We start from the raw sequence: 16,706 nt of genomic DNA, 5'->3' as shown, positions 1-16,706 counted from the left end.
ATGTGTTCTGTGTAGGATGTCCATTTTGTTATTCAAATAAAGGCAAAATGGAGAAATGGATAATGTCTTGACATCTTGATAATCCAGTTTGATAACCCACATGATTAATGGAACAATAGCTAAATGTTTATCCAAAAAAAAAAGGCTTATAGATACTTAGCCTAACTTATCAGAGTGCAGCAGTGATTAACTGCTATGTTGCACAAAATGGGGGCATCACAAACTTTGCTTGTTAGTTTGTAGGCTTGCCCGAAAACCTAAAACCGTTTCATATTTTTTTCACAAGGGCAGTATACCTGCTTAACATCAGTATGTTAGTGTTTAGCTCCAAGAAACCTTTGCCTCACACAGATGTTTGCATGGCTGTAGACTCATGGTCTCGTTTTACCATAAAATGACATCTATGTTTCTAACTTTATTTATTTTTCAACAGAGCCAAGCACACAAGACATACTCAACAACCAAGTGCCTTTAGTCACCCCTCAGTAGTTGCAGGCCTATACAGTATTGTTTTTTTTTTTCTTTTTCTTTTTGATTTTTTCACTTGTCCTTTAAAGTCCTACAAATAAAAACTTTGGCTATTTCTTGACTTGTTAATATACACTATGGCTGAAAAATAGAAACTTAAAAACTCCTTGGGTATTCTTAAAAGGATTGACTATGAGAAATGTCACTGAAATGTAAAGTACTTGAAATTCTTGGAGAAGAAAAATGTTAAAGAAATGCAAACATTTTCATCAAAGGCATTAATAAATAATAATACATTTAACAAAAGCAAAGGCTGGCATGCAAAGAAGCTGCTATGTTACTTAGGACCAACTAATCGGAGCTGTGGCTACATACAGTACATCAGGCATTTCATGAGGCTACTCCTGATGTGTTATTTGGCAAAAACACAAAAACAAACTGTACAGAATGAGAATTAACATACAAATTCTTTTATACAATAAAAATATTCAGAAAAAAAGAGGAGGACATGGATCTGTGCTTCATCATTTCGCCTTACAACACAGAGGATGAGTACAATGAGGAAGTGAATATATAACCAGTTCATAAGAAACTCTGTGATGTCCTTTTTTAATTGTATCATCCTCCTGCACAGAAACTACGACTTGCTTCATTGTGTAACAGTGTCAGAGAGGGATCAGGTGTGTCTCAGACTAACAACACCAATGGACTGGTCTCCAGTGTCAGTCAGCTTATTAGCCAGTCAATAGCAGCCTCGCAGATTTCAGCTAATCAGCAGTCACAGCGTCTCTTTTGTTTAAATCCTGCAGTCCTCCAGGTCGGCCGACGAGCCATCAGATCTCTGTCAGCGTGATCTTGTAGGAGTCTGCGTAGTTCTCGATGTTGAGGATGAAGGTGTCCTCGTTGGAGTAATGCTCGATGATGTTATCATCCATGTTCACCAGGATCCTGACACAGAACACAGAAGACACTAAAAGTTTCACATACGCGTATCTGAAAGCTCCTAAATCTCCAATCTGCTTGTATGAAATAGCGAAACTAAAGTCATGTGTTTATTTTTTTATTTCACTCACCCTTTTTTACTTTTCTTGTACACTTTAGCTATTCTCTCCGTGGGCACGCCGTACTTCTCTGATATCTACAAATGACAAATGAAAACAGTCTAAACAGGTGCTCTGCTGCAAACAGATTGCGCTCGACATCAGTCTCGCATGTAAACAGAAAGGCGTCACTCACAGCATCCATCAGGCCTCTGAGCGTGGGGGACTTCAGCATCAGAGCGTCAAACACCTCATCAGTCTCCTTTCTTACATACAACAGCACTGCAGAGAAAAGATGAATGAATATAAGGCGTTTGTGGTTGGCTAAAATCTCAGTTTATGTCATTCATATACCTGTGTTTGGAGCATAGTGTATTGTTCAGTGAAGTTGTTGTGAACTGCAGTGAACTGTTCTGAAAACTTTTTTGTCATGAAGGAAAAATGCCAAACATTAACTGTTTCCAGAATCTCAAAAGTGAGGATTTGCAGCTTTCTGTTATGATCACCCCCAGGGCGGCTGTTTTCAACTCTTACTGGACTGTTTGAACATTTGTTGAACTCTGTTTCGGACAGTTGATGGTCTTCTGCTGGACTCTTTGTTATTATCAACCCCTTGGACTCTTGTTGAATTCAGTATAACCTCTATTTGGATTTCTGTTGTTTCTTGAGTTTGTTCTGTATTTCCTGTGTTAGTGTTAAGTCCCGTTACCTATGTACCTGCCCCCTGGTTTGATGTAGTATTTCCTGTTCTATTTTGAAGCCCTGTTCCCTGTGCATCTACTTCCTGTCTTTGTTTGATTTCCCACCTTTCTGATTGCCTGCTCCGCCCAGATTTGTGTCACCTGTTAGTCCCATTGATCCCCTGTCTTTTGGTCAGTTTGTCTGTTCATGTCCTGCAGTCTGTGTTCTTGCTCTGGTTATGATTATTCCTGAGCTCCTGTCTGCTCCATGGATCCTGCTTTTGTTTGCCTCCTGGTCTTGTGTTGATCCTTGTGTTTCTTTTGGACTCACCTCTGCGCCTGGTCCCCCCCAAGTAAGAACCTTTGAGTTTTTGCCTAGACTTTCTTTTTTCTGGTGTTTTTTCTCCCTCGTAGATGATTTTCAGTTGCTTGAGTTTTGTTTCCTGGCCATGGACTCTATGCCAGTGATTTTGAGTTCAGTAAAGGACACTACCATTATCCTTCTGTCTTGGCTGTCTGCATTTGGGTCCTCTCCCTAGTGTCTTGGCTACAGCACTGTACAACAGTGTTCACAATTTTGTGATAACTAAATAAGTTATTGCTTAATCATGGTATTTAATCCACAATTCTGTGACAAACAGGCAAACTCCATCTGCTACGGAAGACTGTGTGAATTAATCAGAAGCTTACAGCTAGAAAATGCTGTTTTTAGAGAAGAGCTTAATCTATAAAAGATTATTTAAAGAAAACAGTAGTCCTAGTCGTGATTTATAATCATCTGAAATAGAGACAAGCAGCAAATCCTCACATGTGAGTTGCCGTAAGCAGAATGTTTTTGCTAATTTTGCAGGATAAATAACCACAATCACTAGAGGTTTGATTTGTTATAAACTACTGTTTCACTGTTCAGAAATGTCAGTCTCGTTTGTGTTCCTTCATTTCAAATCAGACTGAGGCAGATATTTCCCAGCTCTCAGTCAAACTCATTTCTTGGACTGAGTCACTTCTTGAAGAAGGTAAAAGAAAAAAGAAAGAAATGACATGCTGAGGGTAGAGGAAGAAGAAGCTGCCATCTTGTACCTCTCTTGTGCGTCTCCTCTTTGATCTGTTTGTGAGGTGGACACAGATCTTCATCTGACGGCCTGAACATCCTCTTCACCAGCACACTCCTGAAAACACACAAAAACAAACGTCATACACATTCTCTTTGCATTTGTGGTGCTGTGCGCTTCCTCTATATGAGGCTGGTATCTGTATCTGCGTTCATTTGCATACTTTATATTTGTATGAGCCGATGTAAATGAAAATGCGCATTTCCTGCTGATGCACACACTCACCCTTCTCTCTCAATATCTTCTGTGTTGAAGGTAAACACCTGGAAATGAATAAAGGAAAACACAAAAGTACTTAATTTTATGCACAAATAAAAAAATGTTAATATTTGATCATATACAATAACAAATTCTTCAAAGACTGTAGTTTATGTTCATGGTCATGTGAGGAGAGTGAGTCAGAACTGATGAGTGGTTTCTAAAACCAGAAAAACTTGTTAAATGTTTTGATCTGGAGCTGAAATGCAGCCAGTCAGGTCATTCTGATACTGAATTGTGGCTCCAATTTCCCCTTTCAGCAGATGACCTCAGCTGACAGGAAACCGGTTCTTTCACTTTTGTTTACAGAGGAGATGATGCGATGCGTGTGGAGGCGACGTACCTGTCCAGCCCTCTGCAGGTTGCCAAAGTGAACGTCGGGGATGAAGAGGACAGGCTGAGCCTCCAGGTCGGTCATGGTCTTGAAATAGGTGGCGTCGGACTTTTTGGGTACAGTGATCACACCTACACCTCCATCCTTCGCTGGAGATGAATGAAATAGATTGAGATTTAGAAAAGAACTGATAGATTTTTTTTACAGCGAAAATAGGAAAAAAAAGTATTTGTTATTAATACATTTTTGGCATTTATATTTTTGGCCTTATAACTTGATCTGATTAAAAACAAAATTAAAGCCTTGTAGTTACAATAATGATTTCATGTAAACAATCGTTTTTTTTTTGTACATCTCAAGACTTCAAATTGCTCCACAGACCTACAAATCTCTCTGATTTTAATACAAAACAAAACTCTCATGCAGCTCAAACCTTTTGACTTCTTGCGGTAAAGTTTTCTCTCCTCGTCTCTTATTTTCCTCTCTGCTCCCTGAGAAGAAAAACACAGAAGCAGTATGAGCCTCCTTCAAACGCCCTGCTCCCCTGACAGTTTGAAAGTTTGTTTTCATGAATCAAAACTGCCTGCACACAGTCTATACAGAGGATGTTGGGCACTGCATCATCTTCATGAGTGTCTGGAGGCTCACTGTGCAGATGAGACCACTAGAGGGAGGACTGATGTCATTATCTGACTCCCTCACTCCACCTCCTGGTCTGCACACTGTGCAGTCAAACACAGTCCATTTGAATCTGCTTAAAAATACTGTTTCATAAAGACCGCTGTAAACTAATTTGCAAATGATACCACCGAATGGACATTGATCGACCGACAAAGTGACAAACCTTTTCCAGACTGGATCGTTATAATTTATGTACAGGAAGTGATTTCTCACCTTGTCACAGAAGACCTTGATCTGGGAGTATGCCCTGTGCAGCGGCTTGTTGCTGCGGTTGTTATAGCTGTATGTGTCGATCTGGATCATCAGAGGAAGACCCTTCACGCCCTTCTGAGAGGAGAAGTCCGTACTCAGACAGTTGACTGTGATGAAAATCTGTCAGCGACACACAGATGGGAGGGGGGAGACGTTTAGACAATTTAAACTGTAAATGTGAATTTGTGAAATTTTTTTGAAATATATATATATATATATATATTGAATGAAATATTTGGTTTAGAAGCAAATTTCCATGTTTTAACTCACAACGGAACCCATCAAAACCTCCACACCGACTCAAAATACTGAGTGCAAACAGAGGTTGGTCCTTGACCAACGTAGCTCTGAACACAAAATGAAATAGCTGAATCTGTTTGGATGTTTTTCAGTTAAATCGTGGTCAACTAATGATTTTTAATTTCAAAAACATGAGAGCACTTCATTCAGAGACTGCATCCTTTGAAATTGATGAATATTTTTACAGAGGTTTTAGTCCAAATTTAAAATGTCCATCAAGTAATTTGGACATTAGCTCTGGAATGCTTTTGAGTATTCTAATTTTTTTTTCATTTCTTTGAGCAGCACAAACAAAATTCCTTTCACCTCTGCTGCATTTGGCTGGGGGCAAATTTTCATATATCTCAAAATCCTGGTAGATAGAAATCAAAACTACATGTAACTGCATGGTTACATAGCTCTGGGGCTAAAGGAGATTATGTTTTCTTGTGATTGATGCGAACTGAGCCTTTGATAAACTGACAACCACTGCTAATGTTTGCTACAATAACAACAACAGTGTTGTGTTTCTGCATTTTTCCTTCTTTTTCTGCCCTTAAAACGTCTTAACACATGTCACTGTCTCAGGGTTTAGATTTTTTGTTAAAAAAAAAAGTTTTAACCTCACTTTTTGTAGTACATTGTACCTGTGGATTGTCCTGGTAGGAGATCCTGGGAACTACAGTGCATTTTCCATTTATTTGCCTTATCAAGCACAGGTGTGGTCTATTTGATGAGCTCTGGGATTAGCCTTTTTACAAAGCTTTGTCCTGGTGAAGGGCCAGTGACTGAAAGCTTGACTTAATCATTTATTTCTCAGTGCCTTGTTTTCTCCATATTTGATTTTTTTTGGCCTCCTCAAAGCCTGAAACTTGAAACCCCAGCCAAGACATATCACTTCCACCATTCACGACTCATTTAGCTAAGCTGACCTGAGCCCTCTAACTCATGCCCAAAACATGTGGGAAGTGTGATATTGGGGGAAAAAAAAATCAGTGGTGATGAATGGCTCAGAATAGTATATATTCTGAGCTGATGTAGTTGTCTTGAACACATTATGTGGGCTTCCTAAAAAAAGTTTAAACCAGCATCTGTTGAGGTGTGTCTTTCCCTGAAAACTGAACAGTCTTATTTACTTCACAAATATATATAACTTGCTAAGAAGTGTCTAAAAAACATGTAATTCCCCCAAAACAAACCTGAACTATCACTTTCAATTATCATATTTATTTTGACACTTTGCCAACTTCTAGTTTTAATTTGTAGAAATTTAAGAAGACATTTTAAATAATTCTTTCACCTCTTTTTTAGGCCTACAACAGGAGCAGCATGGACTCTCAACTACCTGGTTGTTACACCTGTTCCTGCACTTCAACAGGTATATTCAAGCTCAACAGTCACACAGATTAAGAGAAAGAGAGGGATAGAAAAAGAAAAAGAGCGAGAGATATAGACAGAGAGAGTCAATATTGGCCCAGAGAAGTGTGCTTGGATCTCCTCCAGCAACGTCTTTGTCCTGGGCTATTACAATGAAAGAGCCACATAACACTCACACACTGATTCACACACACACAGAGTCCCTCGCATTCACACAGAAATGAGGGCAAAACAAACAACAGAGGGTGGGGACTGGGATTGGTGCGTGTTGGCCCTTGGGGGCCTCTGGAGTTCAAACAGTGACATGGCTCCATTTAAGGAGTGGCCACAAAGGAGTGGGATACACAAAGACAAAGAAGATAAACAGAGCAAAAGCGCACAACGCTGCCCATCAGTTTTACGACGGACGTTTGAAAACAGGAGATTTGAAGCAAAGGAGCTGCCTTTAGCTTTCAGTTCTCCTGTTATAGCAACATTTTGATGATTTAATTCAGTATTTGTGAGCTCTTGAGTGTTCATGATTACTACAGGTCAGGAGCTTGCATCACAGTCAAAAGCCGGTTAATTTGTCAAGTGAGTGCACTTGTTTGCCAACACCTGAATCAGCACAAAAACCTGTCCCACTGCTTTTTTTCACATCTACAACACCTCCAGAGACAGTAAACCGGTTTGTGGGAAAATTACAATGACATTTATTTCCTGTTGGAAAAAAAAAAAGACTGCAATTTTTCTGTTTTGTACCTTGGCCTCTTCATTCACATCCCAGGTGAAGGAGATTGCATTGTAGGCAATTTCTTCGATGTTGCCAATTGTGTTGAAGCTCTCCTTGTAGTCAGCTGTGAGGACAAACAGGGACAGGGTTTATTTCTGCAATCACAATAACCTCTGAAATGTAACTTGTGGTACAAAAAGATTCTCAAAATTATTGTAGTATTTAAAAAAGAAAAATCTATTATGTTATATTCTGCAAATTTGGCAGAAATCTGTCAAAAAAAAACAAAACAAAAAAAAAACCCTGTATATACAGCACAAATTGGTCAATAAATGACATAAGCAGGTAGCTATTGTTTGTTAAGATAAGCAATCAAATGGCACGCTTCAATTTTAAAAGATAAAACCTTATCTGCTTGAGCAAACAAACTCTCAGGCTTCAAAGGCAGTGGGAGGAAACACAGGAGGCTATTTGGCTCAGAGGGCCATATTAAAAGCCGCCCAGATGAGCGCACTGCCTGGGTATTGTTGACCTGAGTGAGTGCAAATTGGAGGGCGTTTAAAAATAAGGGGTTGAGTACACCGGTATGCTGTGTAAAAGGCTCTTTGTGCTTTTTGATTTTATTATTAAGGAAATTAAGTGGAAAGTATAGTGACTATGGACATAACGCCACTGGAAAGGTGTATTTATTAATTTTAAAGGGATTTCATACAGACTTGAAAGTTTGGGGAAAATTTGATGACCGTTTGTTTCTTGCAAACTTATAAAATAAAATTTTAAACCAGCTATATCCTTCACTAATGACTGAAAGTGAAGTGATTCATGACATCACCAACTAGTAGTTTTCATCTGGAATAAAAATCTGTATGTCAGTCTGTGCAAGAGATCATGATAAGATGAGACAGAGGCATGATCTCGGCTTAACGTCTTTGCAGAGGCAGCAGTTCAGTTGGTCACATCTTCCACTGGCGTCTGACCTCCTCCATCATCCTAACTGCCACTGCAGTGACACTTCCTGGTTCTTTAGCAGGTGCACAAAAGCAACAGGACAGGCAGCAACATGCCTATCTGCCAGTATCCCCCATTAAATAACCCCATTCAAATGATCCATTCATGAATCCCCCACCCCCATCTGAGTGATAAACCCTCCACCGCTATTCAAATCAGCTCTCTGCACAGCATCAGGTTACAGGCTACATCCAGCTACAGGCCGACCTGGCTCTGAGGAGCAGGGTGGAGGGCGGTCTGTCATTTGACCTACAGAGTTGTTTGAACGGGCCCCGCCCCCCCATCCCCAGTTACAAGACTTCTTAACAATTTAAAGCATGTTAAGCGGTTTGTCAGCATCCTCGTTTGTGCTTCACCTTGGACTCTGTTTGTACATGCAGAAAACTTGTGCATATCTAAGCGCAGATGGATATCTGTGTGTGCATGTGCATCATGGGAAAAATGTTCCACCCTCTGGGTCAAGCTGTAGATGCACACTGTCTGTCTACTGTATGGCACATACAGACAAACACACACCTGCAAACACAGACTCATTACACTGGCAAATGCCAAACAGGAATACCCAAAGGAACGGTGCTGAAAGAGATAACACATTTCCTCTTAACAGGAACAACTGCCAGCTATATGGAAAAGTTATCCAGAAATATGTTTCAGGTTTCAAATCATGCTGATGATGACATGCTATTTGACCACAAACACTTTAATTCAAGAATCAGTTTGCAGTTTTCCGAAAACTTTGATTTTAAAATGCATCGTATACTTTTACAGTATTTTTGCGTTTTTTATCATTGTTTTTGCTTGTGACCCAGGAGACTGTTAGCATAGCTTAGCATAAAGACTGAAAGCAGGGGGAAACTGCTAGCCTGGCTATGTCCTGTTTCCTGTTAACATGTTTAATTAGTGCGCTTGACAGGTCCTTTTAGGCATATGTTTTTTAAATTTTGGACAGAGCCAGGCTCTGTTCAGAAGCTTCCAGCCTTTCTCTAGATTGATATTTAGCCTATAAAAACACAAGATTGGTATCAGTCTTCTCATCCAACTCTCCACAAGTACGCGTATTTTCCAAAACATCAAATTATTACTTTAAGAGATTACAGGCAAAACAGTTTGGGAACCACTCTTCCAGAAAATGCAACCGGAAGTATACAACACATTTTAGACACAAGATTTACCAATAACAACATTGGTATTTAATAGAAAAAATTAAAGAGGTAGAGTTCTGTTTTGTTTTTTATTTCTTAGCATCATCAGATATGAAGATGTGTGTGAATTGCTTAGGATTTGTCTTGGTTCATGTAAATATATTTTTAAGATGGAGATCTAAATTGGGCAAGAATTACTTTCAACAGACCAAAACCAGCCAAGGTAACAGTGTGGCTAGCATTCCTCTCCCTGTCCCAACAAGCTGTGTATAGATAGGTGTGTGTGTGTCCCATCCACCCCAGGTTTCCCACATACCTCTGAATCTCTGCCTCAGTTAGCAGGCCCAAGCTTGTCAAATGCAAACTGCCTACAAGCTTCTCACAAACACTCATTCCACAAGTTGTAGAAAAGATCAGTTCACATTCAAATCCGTCAACCGAAAAACACCAACCGACAAAAGGTCAAAAGTGCTGAGATACAATTATGAGGCTACAGATCGATGCACGTACACCTGTGGGAAATACTGCGAGAAAACTAGCCGCGTTGGTTTGGATTATAAAGCTTTTTTTTTTTTTTTTAACAAATCAGTGTTTTGCTCAATCTCCCAGACTATGTAGACGAGATTAGAGGATTTATGTTGTGTGTCCCAGCAACACCTAGACATTAAGAGATTCAGGTGTGTGTGATTGTGTGCCTGATGGTGGAAGATGGTGGGCAGCTGAACCGCCTCAGGCAGACGGTTGGGTGGGGGCTAGTTTGCTCTCAGTTTAATCATGCCTTGTTTATTAGCCGAGTACATTCCAGCATTTGCAATGGCATAAATCTGTCACTGCCTTCTGGTTCATGTATATTCATTCATTAATTCAACTGTTCAAGATTTTGTGGTTGTTAACATGTAAACATGGACTTTGTAGAAGAAGGAGTGGGGCAATAAAAGTCTCACCGATGTCTAGGACTCTCTGTTTGGCCGTGTGCTGCCGTGAGTGCCAGTACTTCCAGTATTTAAGCTGCTCGTCTCGGTTCTTATCCTCACTGAACACCACCATGATCACACTCTGAAAACAGCAACAAAGCAAGAAAACGGGTCAAGATGCTGCAGCTGAAGCAGTGCTTTTATTCGGGACATTTTGACAAAGTCAAAACCCATGAGATTCTTGTCTCATGTGTCTTTCCTCCAGGTCCAGTTTATTTTTCCTAGTCTTATTTCCATACCACCCATGCCACCATTCCCATCAGTATTAATAACACTAAACTCAACAAGTCAGTTGCTTAATTCTGGGAATGCAGCAATATTGCTACATAGAAGTCTGATTAGGCAAGAACCACGAACAATCAGACAGGGTTTAAACCATCCCAAACCATAGTCAGACTTACTTTGAAACAAATAAACAATAAAATTACTACCCAACCAGACCAACTTCAACCAATTTACGTAGACGTGTGAATAAAAAAACAGGATCTGTTGTTATTATAAAAAAATGCTGATTACAGCAATTTTTATCAACACAGTCTTTTTTTATCAACACAGTCTTTCGTTATATGTAGACTTGAATTACACTACAGTTAAATCTGTGACAAACCGGAAGCATGAATAAGCATTAAAGTAGTAAAGTTGATAGAATTGATGCCAAATGGAAAATAAAATGAAGGAAAAGAAATGGTGTTGAAATGACTCCCTCACCCGGACTTTGCTGATGGGGTGACGGAGGCGATTGTTGGCGCTGAGCTCGTTGAGCGTCACAGCGTAGAACTGGCCTTTGTTCAAGTAGGTCATCGGTCCCTCGCCCTGCTTCTGACGAAGCGAACGGGTGGCGTCCAGCGTGTACCGGAAGCTGTCACTGGGCACATACGCACACGTGCATACAGAATAATATGTGATTAGAAAAAACAAGGTGGGATGGGGGTACAACACACAGTTTTGCATTCCTTTCTGGATCACAACCAGTCAGTGTTTTGATTTCAAAATGGCACACATCTGAGTATTTACACTGTAACACATATTGATAATTGTGCCGTAATAGCAAGAAGGCTAAATCGTTGAATTTTGAGCGACTTACACTCTCTCCTCATGAAATAAGAAGTCATCAGTAGCCAGAGAGGAAGGTGTGTGGTACTTCTGTTGTGAATGCAAAAAAAAAAAAAAAACACACACACACAGAAAGAGGAAATTATTTGGGCACAATGACAAGTTAATTTAGCCTGAGAGGAACACCGACATATATTATTCTCATAAATTCAGATGAGAATGACAATGGAGTTCACAGACTAACGGAAAACAAACTCAGCAACCACTTGTAGATTCTTGTTCAGGTAACGAACCTTTGGACTCAGTGAATCATATTTAAACGTCTCTGTCTTCATGTACTGTGAAACAACAACTCCACCCAGCACGTACTGTTACAGATCATCAGCATGTGACCTTCAATCATGGATTACCTTCTCTGGTGTTAATCAGCGTTCTTAGCTTGTGCCTTCCAACATTTCCCACGGTGTCTTTTAACACTGACCATACATTCAGCTATGCTTTGTAACAGTAGATCTAAAGATAGTAGTAATCGAATAATAGCATTTTGGTCAACTGAGGACTGTTGAACATTTATACAAACACAGTCTCTGACCAAAGACCAAAACTGACAAACACTAAGCTATTTATTTGTGATATTATAGAGTACATATTTGACAATTATCTACAGCAAGAAAATAAAACACTGACAAATTTGAGAAATGTGTAGAACAATAGCTATTTTAAACAGTAACATTGTGTTTTGGAGTGGTAATTTACTTTTTGGCTTGTTTCCCTTTAAAACAAAGCAATATCTATGTGTGACCTGTTTGTGAGTCATCACCAGTTAAGTTGCTCCATTTTAATAATTTTAGTAAGCCCTTGATGGTAAAACTATCCAGCATTTAAAGAGAAAAGAGTATCTGTTCACGAGCTGGCGTCTTTTCTCACCCCGTCTCTCTCCTCTTCATACGGGCTGTCAGGCGGACTCTGCTGGTCTTCTTTAACATACGAACTGTGACTCGTGGTCACCTCGTACGGACTCTGTTCGTAGATCACCCTCGCCGACTCTTCTCCCTCCACCCTGTAGTGAAGCCCCTGTCCCATCGTGAAGATGGACGTGTATACCTCGGCCTTCACCACTGCCCCCGATGCTGCACCGGACGCCGCTGAGCTGCTGAACTGCTCCCGTTTGGTGTCCTGGTGCTCGGTGTTTAGCGACAGGTTGACGGGGACAGATTTGAGGACCTGAACACGGTTGTCCACTGTCTCCACTTCGCTTTGGCTGCTGGGGTTGCTAGGCAACGTCACCCTGAACAAACAAAGGGGTTAAAAAGGATGTTTTTATGCAGTTAGTGTTTTTAACTTCTTCCCTCTACTGAATGGGTGTACTGCAGTTTGGGTATTGGATAAAGGGTTTTCATTCCCATGAACACGGGCACATCAGTTTATTTTGAGTCAATCCCACATTCACGGTCCTGCTGCTGTACCAAATGCATATTACTCCACAGCTGAAATGTTTTTTTCATATTCAACAGCAGAGACACACTGTATCATCAAATCTTCTGTCATTTATCAAAAGGTTTTTAGTGGCCTCAGTCCAACCTGTGCTTCTTTCATTCAGTATCAGCGATCCAGGTGAAACAAAACTCACTCATCTGTAATGTTTGCCCACATACATACTCAAAGTGCTTGTCTCCTATCACTATTATCTTCAGCACATTGTTCTTTATAATGTTATGGAAACTGTGTTCAGCTTTTAGAAAAATTTAATGTTTTTTATTTTAAACTGTTTTAGGCGTAATCCTATTAACCACAAATGAAACAGGTCAAATACCACAGTTATCGAGCCAAAGGATTTAATACACCTATGGAAATGTCTTTTGCATTTTTTTCCCTCTTTCTGTCTCTGCAGCCTTGACATGAGACACCGAGAGACCCAAATTTACTGACCTTTTCTCCTGTTCCTCTGTAATTTCAACAACTTTGGAAATTGGCAGTAGCCTCTTTTCTTTAGGCACCTGAAAGGAAAAAAAGCAGAACGTCACATATTGGTCAGCATTATTGAAAACTATAAGGGGAACTGTGTCTTCCAGCTTTTCTTTGACATTTTTCATTGTGACAATGGATTCTGAAAGTCAGAACATATTTGGTAAGAGATTTATGTGTCATGTATCATGTTTGATGAAACACCACAAACACTACATGGTGCCTGTTTATTTCAGGCCTCTGAACAATATATTTTTGGCTTTTTTGCAGACAGAAATGTGCTGAATTCATTTCATGAACTTGAACTGACAAATATAAAGCTGTGAGAGTATTAATTTTGAGTTTTAGACAGTCAGTTCCCATCGGAAATGCTCAGCTTAATGGTTATAGTTGTAATGACCTGTTTGATCCAGTCCTCAGGGTTTTCTGTTGAAGCAGACAGATGCCGTGCCATCCAAATATTTGGAGCATCCAAGTTCAACTTTTACAGCTCTTACTCGTAAGTCAAGTAAATCTCTGAACATGCTTCACTTGATCTTCTTAAAAGTAAAATCATCAGCACTGTCGTCCTCACTCATTTAACCATCTATGCTCTTTGCGAACCTTGTAGTAGTCGTAGAGCAGGCCCAAGGCATTGGCGCTGTCCTCATCCCCATTAATGCTCATCATGGCTTTGGTGGCGGCTGTCAGCGGGTTCTCCAGGTACGACCTCCATGCCTCGTCCTCGCTGGTGTAGGCCCGCCGCACTGCAGGGAATGAGCTCTCGTTGGGGACCACCACCACCAGACGTTTACTGGTAGACGCACACGGACACACAAAAACATTCGAATTTCAAGGTGAAAAAGTGCATATAAAATTGATTATTGGATCTACTAGTTTTAGCTCATCAAAAGCTACATTTGATTTGCTTTCCACTGTTTCCTTCTATTTAAAATGATCTCTTTTTGGCCTGCTAATTAAAAAAAATAGAATTCTGAAGTCAAAACTGTAACATTGGGTCATTTGTCTTAATCTTTCTTTATTAAACAAGCCAAAAAATAAAAAGAATAATATTATATAACAAATTGCAGCTGTAGTGTGTTTCACACCTGTCTCATGAGTGTGCACGGGTTGTTGCTCTCTTTACTCTGTAGGCCCACTTAAGTCGAGATCACAGACCAGTTAAACACACAGTGTTGTCACAACATCTCTTTGAACCCAGCCTATCACATGTGAGGCTCTGAATGTGTCAACTTGCACTTGTTGGACAATGAACAATATCAGTATAATGTCACACCTTTATGAAAACAAATCAGTCATGGAAAAAGTCAGTGATTATGTTGTAACCTCATACAGTTCCCTTTAGTAATAATTTATTTGTGTTTACACCAATGTGCTTCAAGCAAACTGACATTTTTTTTTGCTTGATATCAACAGGAAGTATTAATCAGGAATATTTTCTAGCTGTGAAATCTACTTTTAATTAGATTAAAAGTAGATTAAATGACAGGTTTCCAACATGAAACACCTCATTTGTATTACTAGTGTCGTATGTCTAATTGACATAAACTGCTGCCAGATAAAACACGTTTGTCACGCTCTCTGACGCTGTCGGGCTCTCTGATGTCACACTGCTACAAACCTTAATAGATAAAGATGCAGAGGTAGAAAAGCAGTAACAGACAATACCCAGGATGAATCTGTTCAACCACGTCTGCTTTAAATGGATTTCATTTCTGACTGCTAATCACATCACACATTCACTGTCTGCATGTCAGTCTGTTTTTCTTTTATTGATCTTGCACTTGTCACAAACTCCGGTCAACTTCTCTGTGAGCAGTGAGCTGACATGCAGGAATAAAAAGGCCACAAGACAGAGAAGACACAGAGGTGACTGTGTTTACGATTCGAACAACTCTACTGTGGTGGATTTGACTAAATATTACTACTGTATGTGAGAATAGTGGCAGGCACCTGCTGTTTCCACTGCAGTGCTGATGCAGGACGCATGAAACAGCAACACTGCAGAGTCACTGAGAAATTAAGAATTTCCCTACGGGGATTAATAAAGTTTTTCTGATTCTGATAAGCTACATGCATTTAGACACTTAGAGATATTCAGCTGTTTTATATTTAAATACACGTGTACTGATGCCACAAGTATTACAACTAACAATAATGAAAATTATAAGTTATAAAGTTAGGAACCACTGCCCTACTTTAATACTAATATATGTACTAATATTTAATACTAATATAAGTAACATTAACTGCAATGATTATTTAGTTTATTATTAATACAGTTATTTTTATATATTTCTATATTAGTATAATCAAAAAGAATTAAATGAATGAATGATTTGGTCAAACTAAAACACAAGAGCAACATTTCTGTAAGATTTTTGTCAGCTACAAACTTCATTTACTGATATTTAACAAGATTAAATTAATTAAAAATGAAAAATGAAGCAGGATAAAAAATAAATAACTGTAGTAATGATTGTCTTTGTTTCTATTACTGTGTCCTAGACCTATAAATAAAGGAGCTTCTAGTGTTACAAAACAACACAGTAGGCCAGCAGGCTGCACAAAGTGTCCTCTCCCACGAGCAGTTCCATCGCACACTGAATAGGCCCTAAAGTATGAAAAATGCAATGCAATGCAAAAGTAGGGCTAAAACTATTTTAATTCAAAGAACCGAAAGTGTTTTTTTTTTAAAAAAAACAAAAAACAATCCAGTCCTTGCACATTGAAGGCTTTTCCATCAGTCAAAAATGGCGAATTCAGCTCTAACGAAATCCAACGGCACCAAGTTTTGCTTGTCAACTTTTCCTCGGGGCCTGTGATAGTTTAATATTTCTCCTAAAGTAATACAACCAGAAAGTGAGCAGCCCTCCCACTTTATGATCCTCAAAACAATTTGGCTCAGATTATAAAACAGCTTTTCTTTGGATTAAAAACACTAAAGAAAAACACTTGAAAAAGTTTTTCTTTAGTCCCCCTTCAAGTTGAAATCATCAAACATCCTCTCCGCTGGCTCGATCACTTACTTGTCTGTCTCCTGTGACATATTTTGCTTCCTCTACGATTCTTCCTTGTGAAACTGGACTTTCAAGTCGGAGCAGGTAATAGAGTGAGCGAGTTGCCAGAACTTGGGCTACAGGTAAGTCGACTTTTCTCGCCCCGCTTCTTTTCTCCCTGCCCCTCTCTCCTCTGACTGTCTCCCCTCCGCTCCACCCGGCAGGTAAATCCGCTTTTGTCCCCCAGCAGCCCGTCACTCTGCTTGTGTTGTGTTCAGTTTGCACGAAGATTACAACAAATATCAACATATCCTGCTGCCATGCATTCAATTATTTGCCTTGGCTTGTTTTAATGGCAGCGGGTCAACTTTG

The 16,706-nt window shown here is 39.6% G+C and overlaps 1 protein-coding gene across 1 annotated transcript; it reads right to left on the bottom strand.

Annotated features, from left to right (window-relative positions):
* Positions 1 to 395: 395 nt before the first annotated feature.
* grhl2b (grainyhead-like transcription factor 2b) lies at positions 396 to 16,692 on the bottom strand. The gene is made up of 16 exons (XM_041052702.1): positions 16,365 to 16,692; positions 13,939 to 14,128; positions 13,300 to 13,367; positions 12,298 to 12,658; positions 11,402 to 11,460; positions 11,026 to 11,182; positions 10,288 to 10,399; positions 7,223 to 7,317; positions 4,787 to 4,945; positions 4,326 to 4,383; positions 3,902 to 4,041; positions 3,526 to 3,563; positions 3,269 to 3,357; positions 1,705 to 1,790; positions 1,542 to 1,606; positions 396 to 1,416 (listed from the first exon to the last, which is right to left on the bottom strand). The coding sequence occupies exons 1-16, from the start codon at positions 16,382 to 16,384 to the stop codon at positions 1,302 to 1,304; spliced, it is 1,812 nt and encodes a 603-aa protein (XP_040908636.1). The 5' UTR covers positions 16,385 to 16,692; the 3' UTR covers positions 396 to 1,301.
* Positions 16,693 to 16,706: the final 14 nt, after the last annotated feature.

Source organism: Toxotes jaculatrix, chromosome 13 (genome assembly GCF_017976425.1).
Source record: "Toxotes jaculatrix isolate fToxJac2 chromosome 13, fToxJac2.pri, whole genome shotgun sequence".
NCBI classification, from domain to species: domain Eukaryota; kingdom Metazoa; phylum Chordata; class Actinopteri; family Toxotidae; genus Toxotes; species Toxotes jaculatrix.
This window is presented reverse-complemented; position numbering and strand designations above follow the sequence as displayed.

Coding starts and splice junctions, on each gene's coding strand:
- grhl2b (XM_041052702.1), bottom strand. CDS start 16,384: ATGTCACAGGAGACAGACAA. Junction 4,384..4,786: donor TCAAGGTCTTCTGTGACAAG/GTGAGAAATCAC, acceptor TTTTCTTCTCAG/GGAGCAGAGAGGAAAATAAG. Junction 4,042..4,325: donor TTACCGCAAGAAGTCAAAAG/GTTTGAGCTGCA, acceptor ATTCATCTCCAG/CGAAGGATGGAGGTGTAGGT.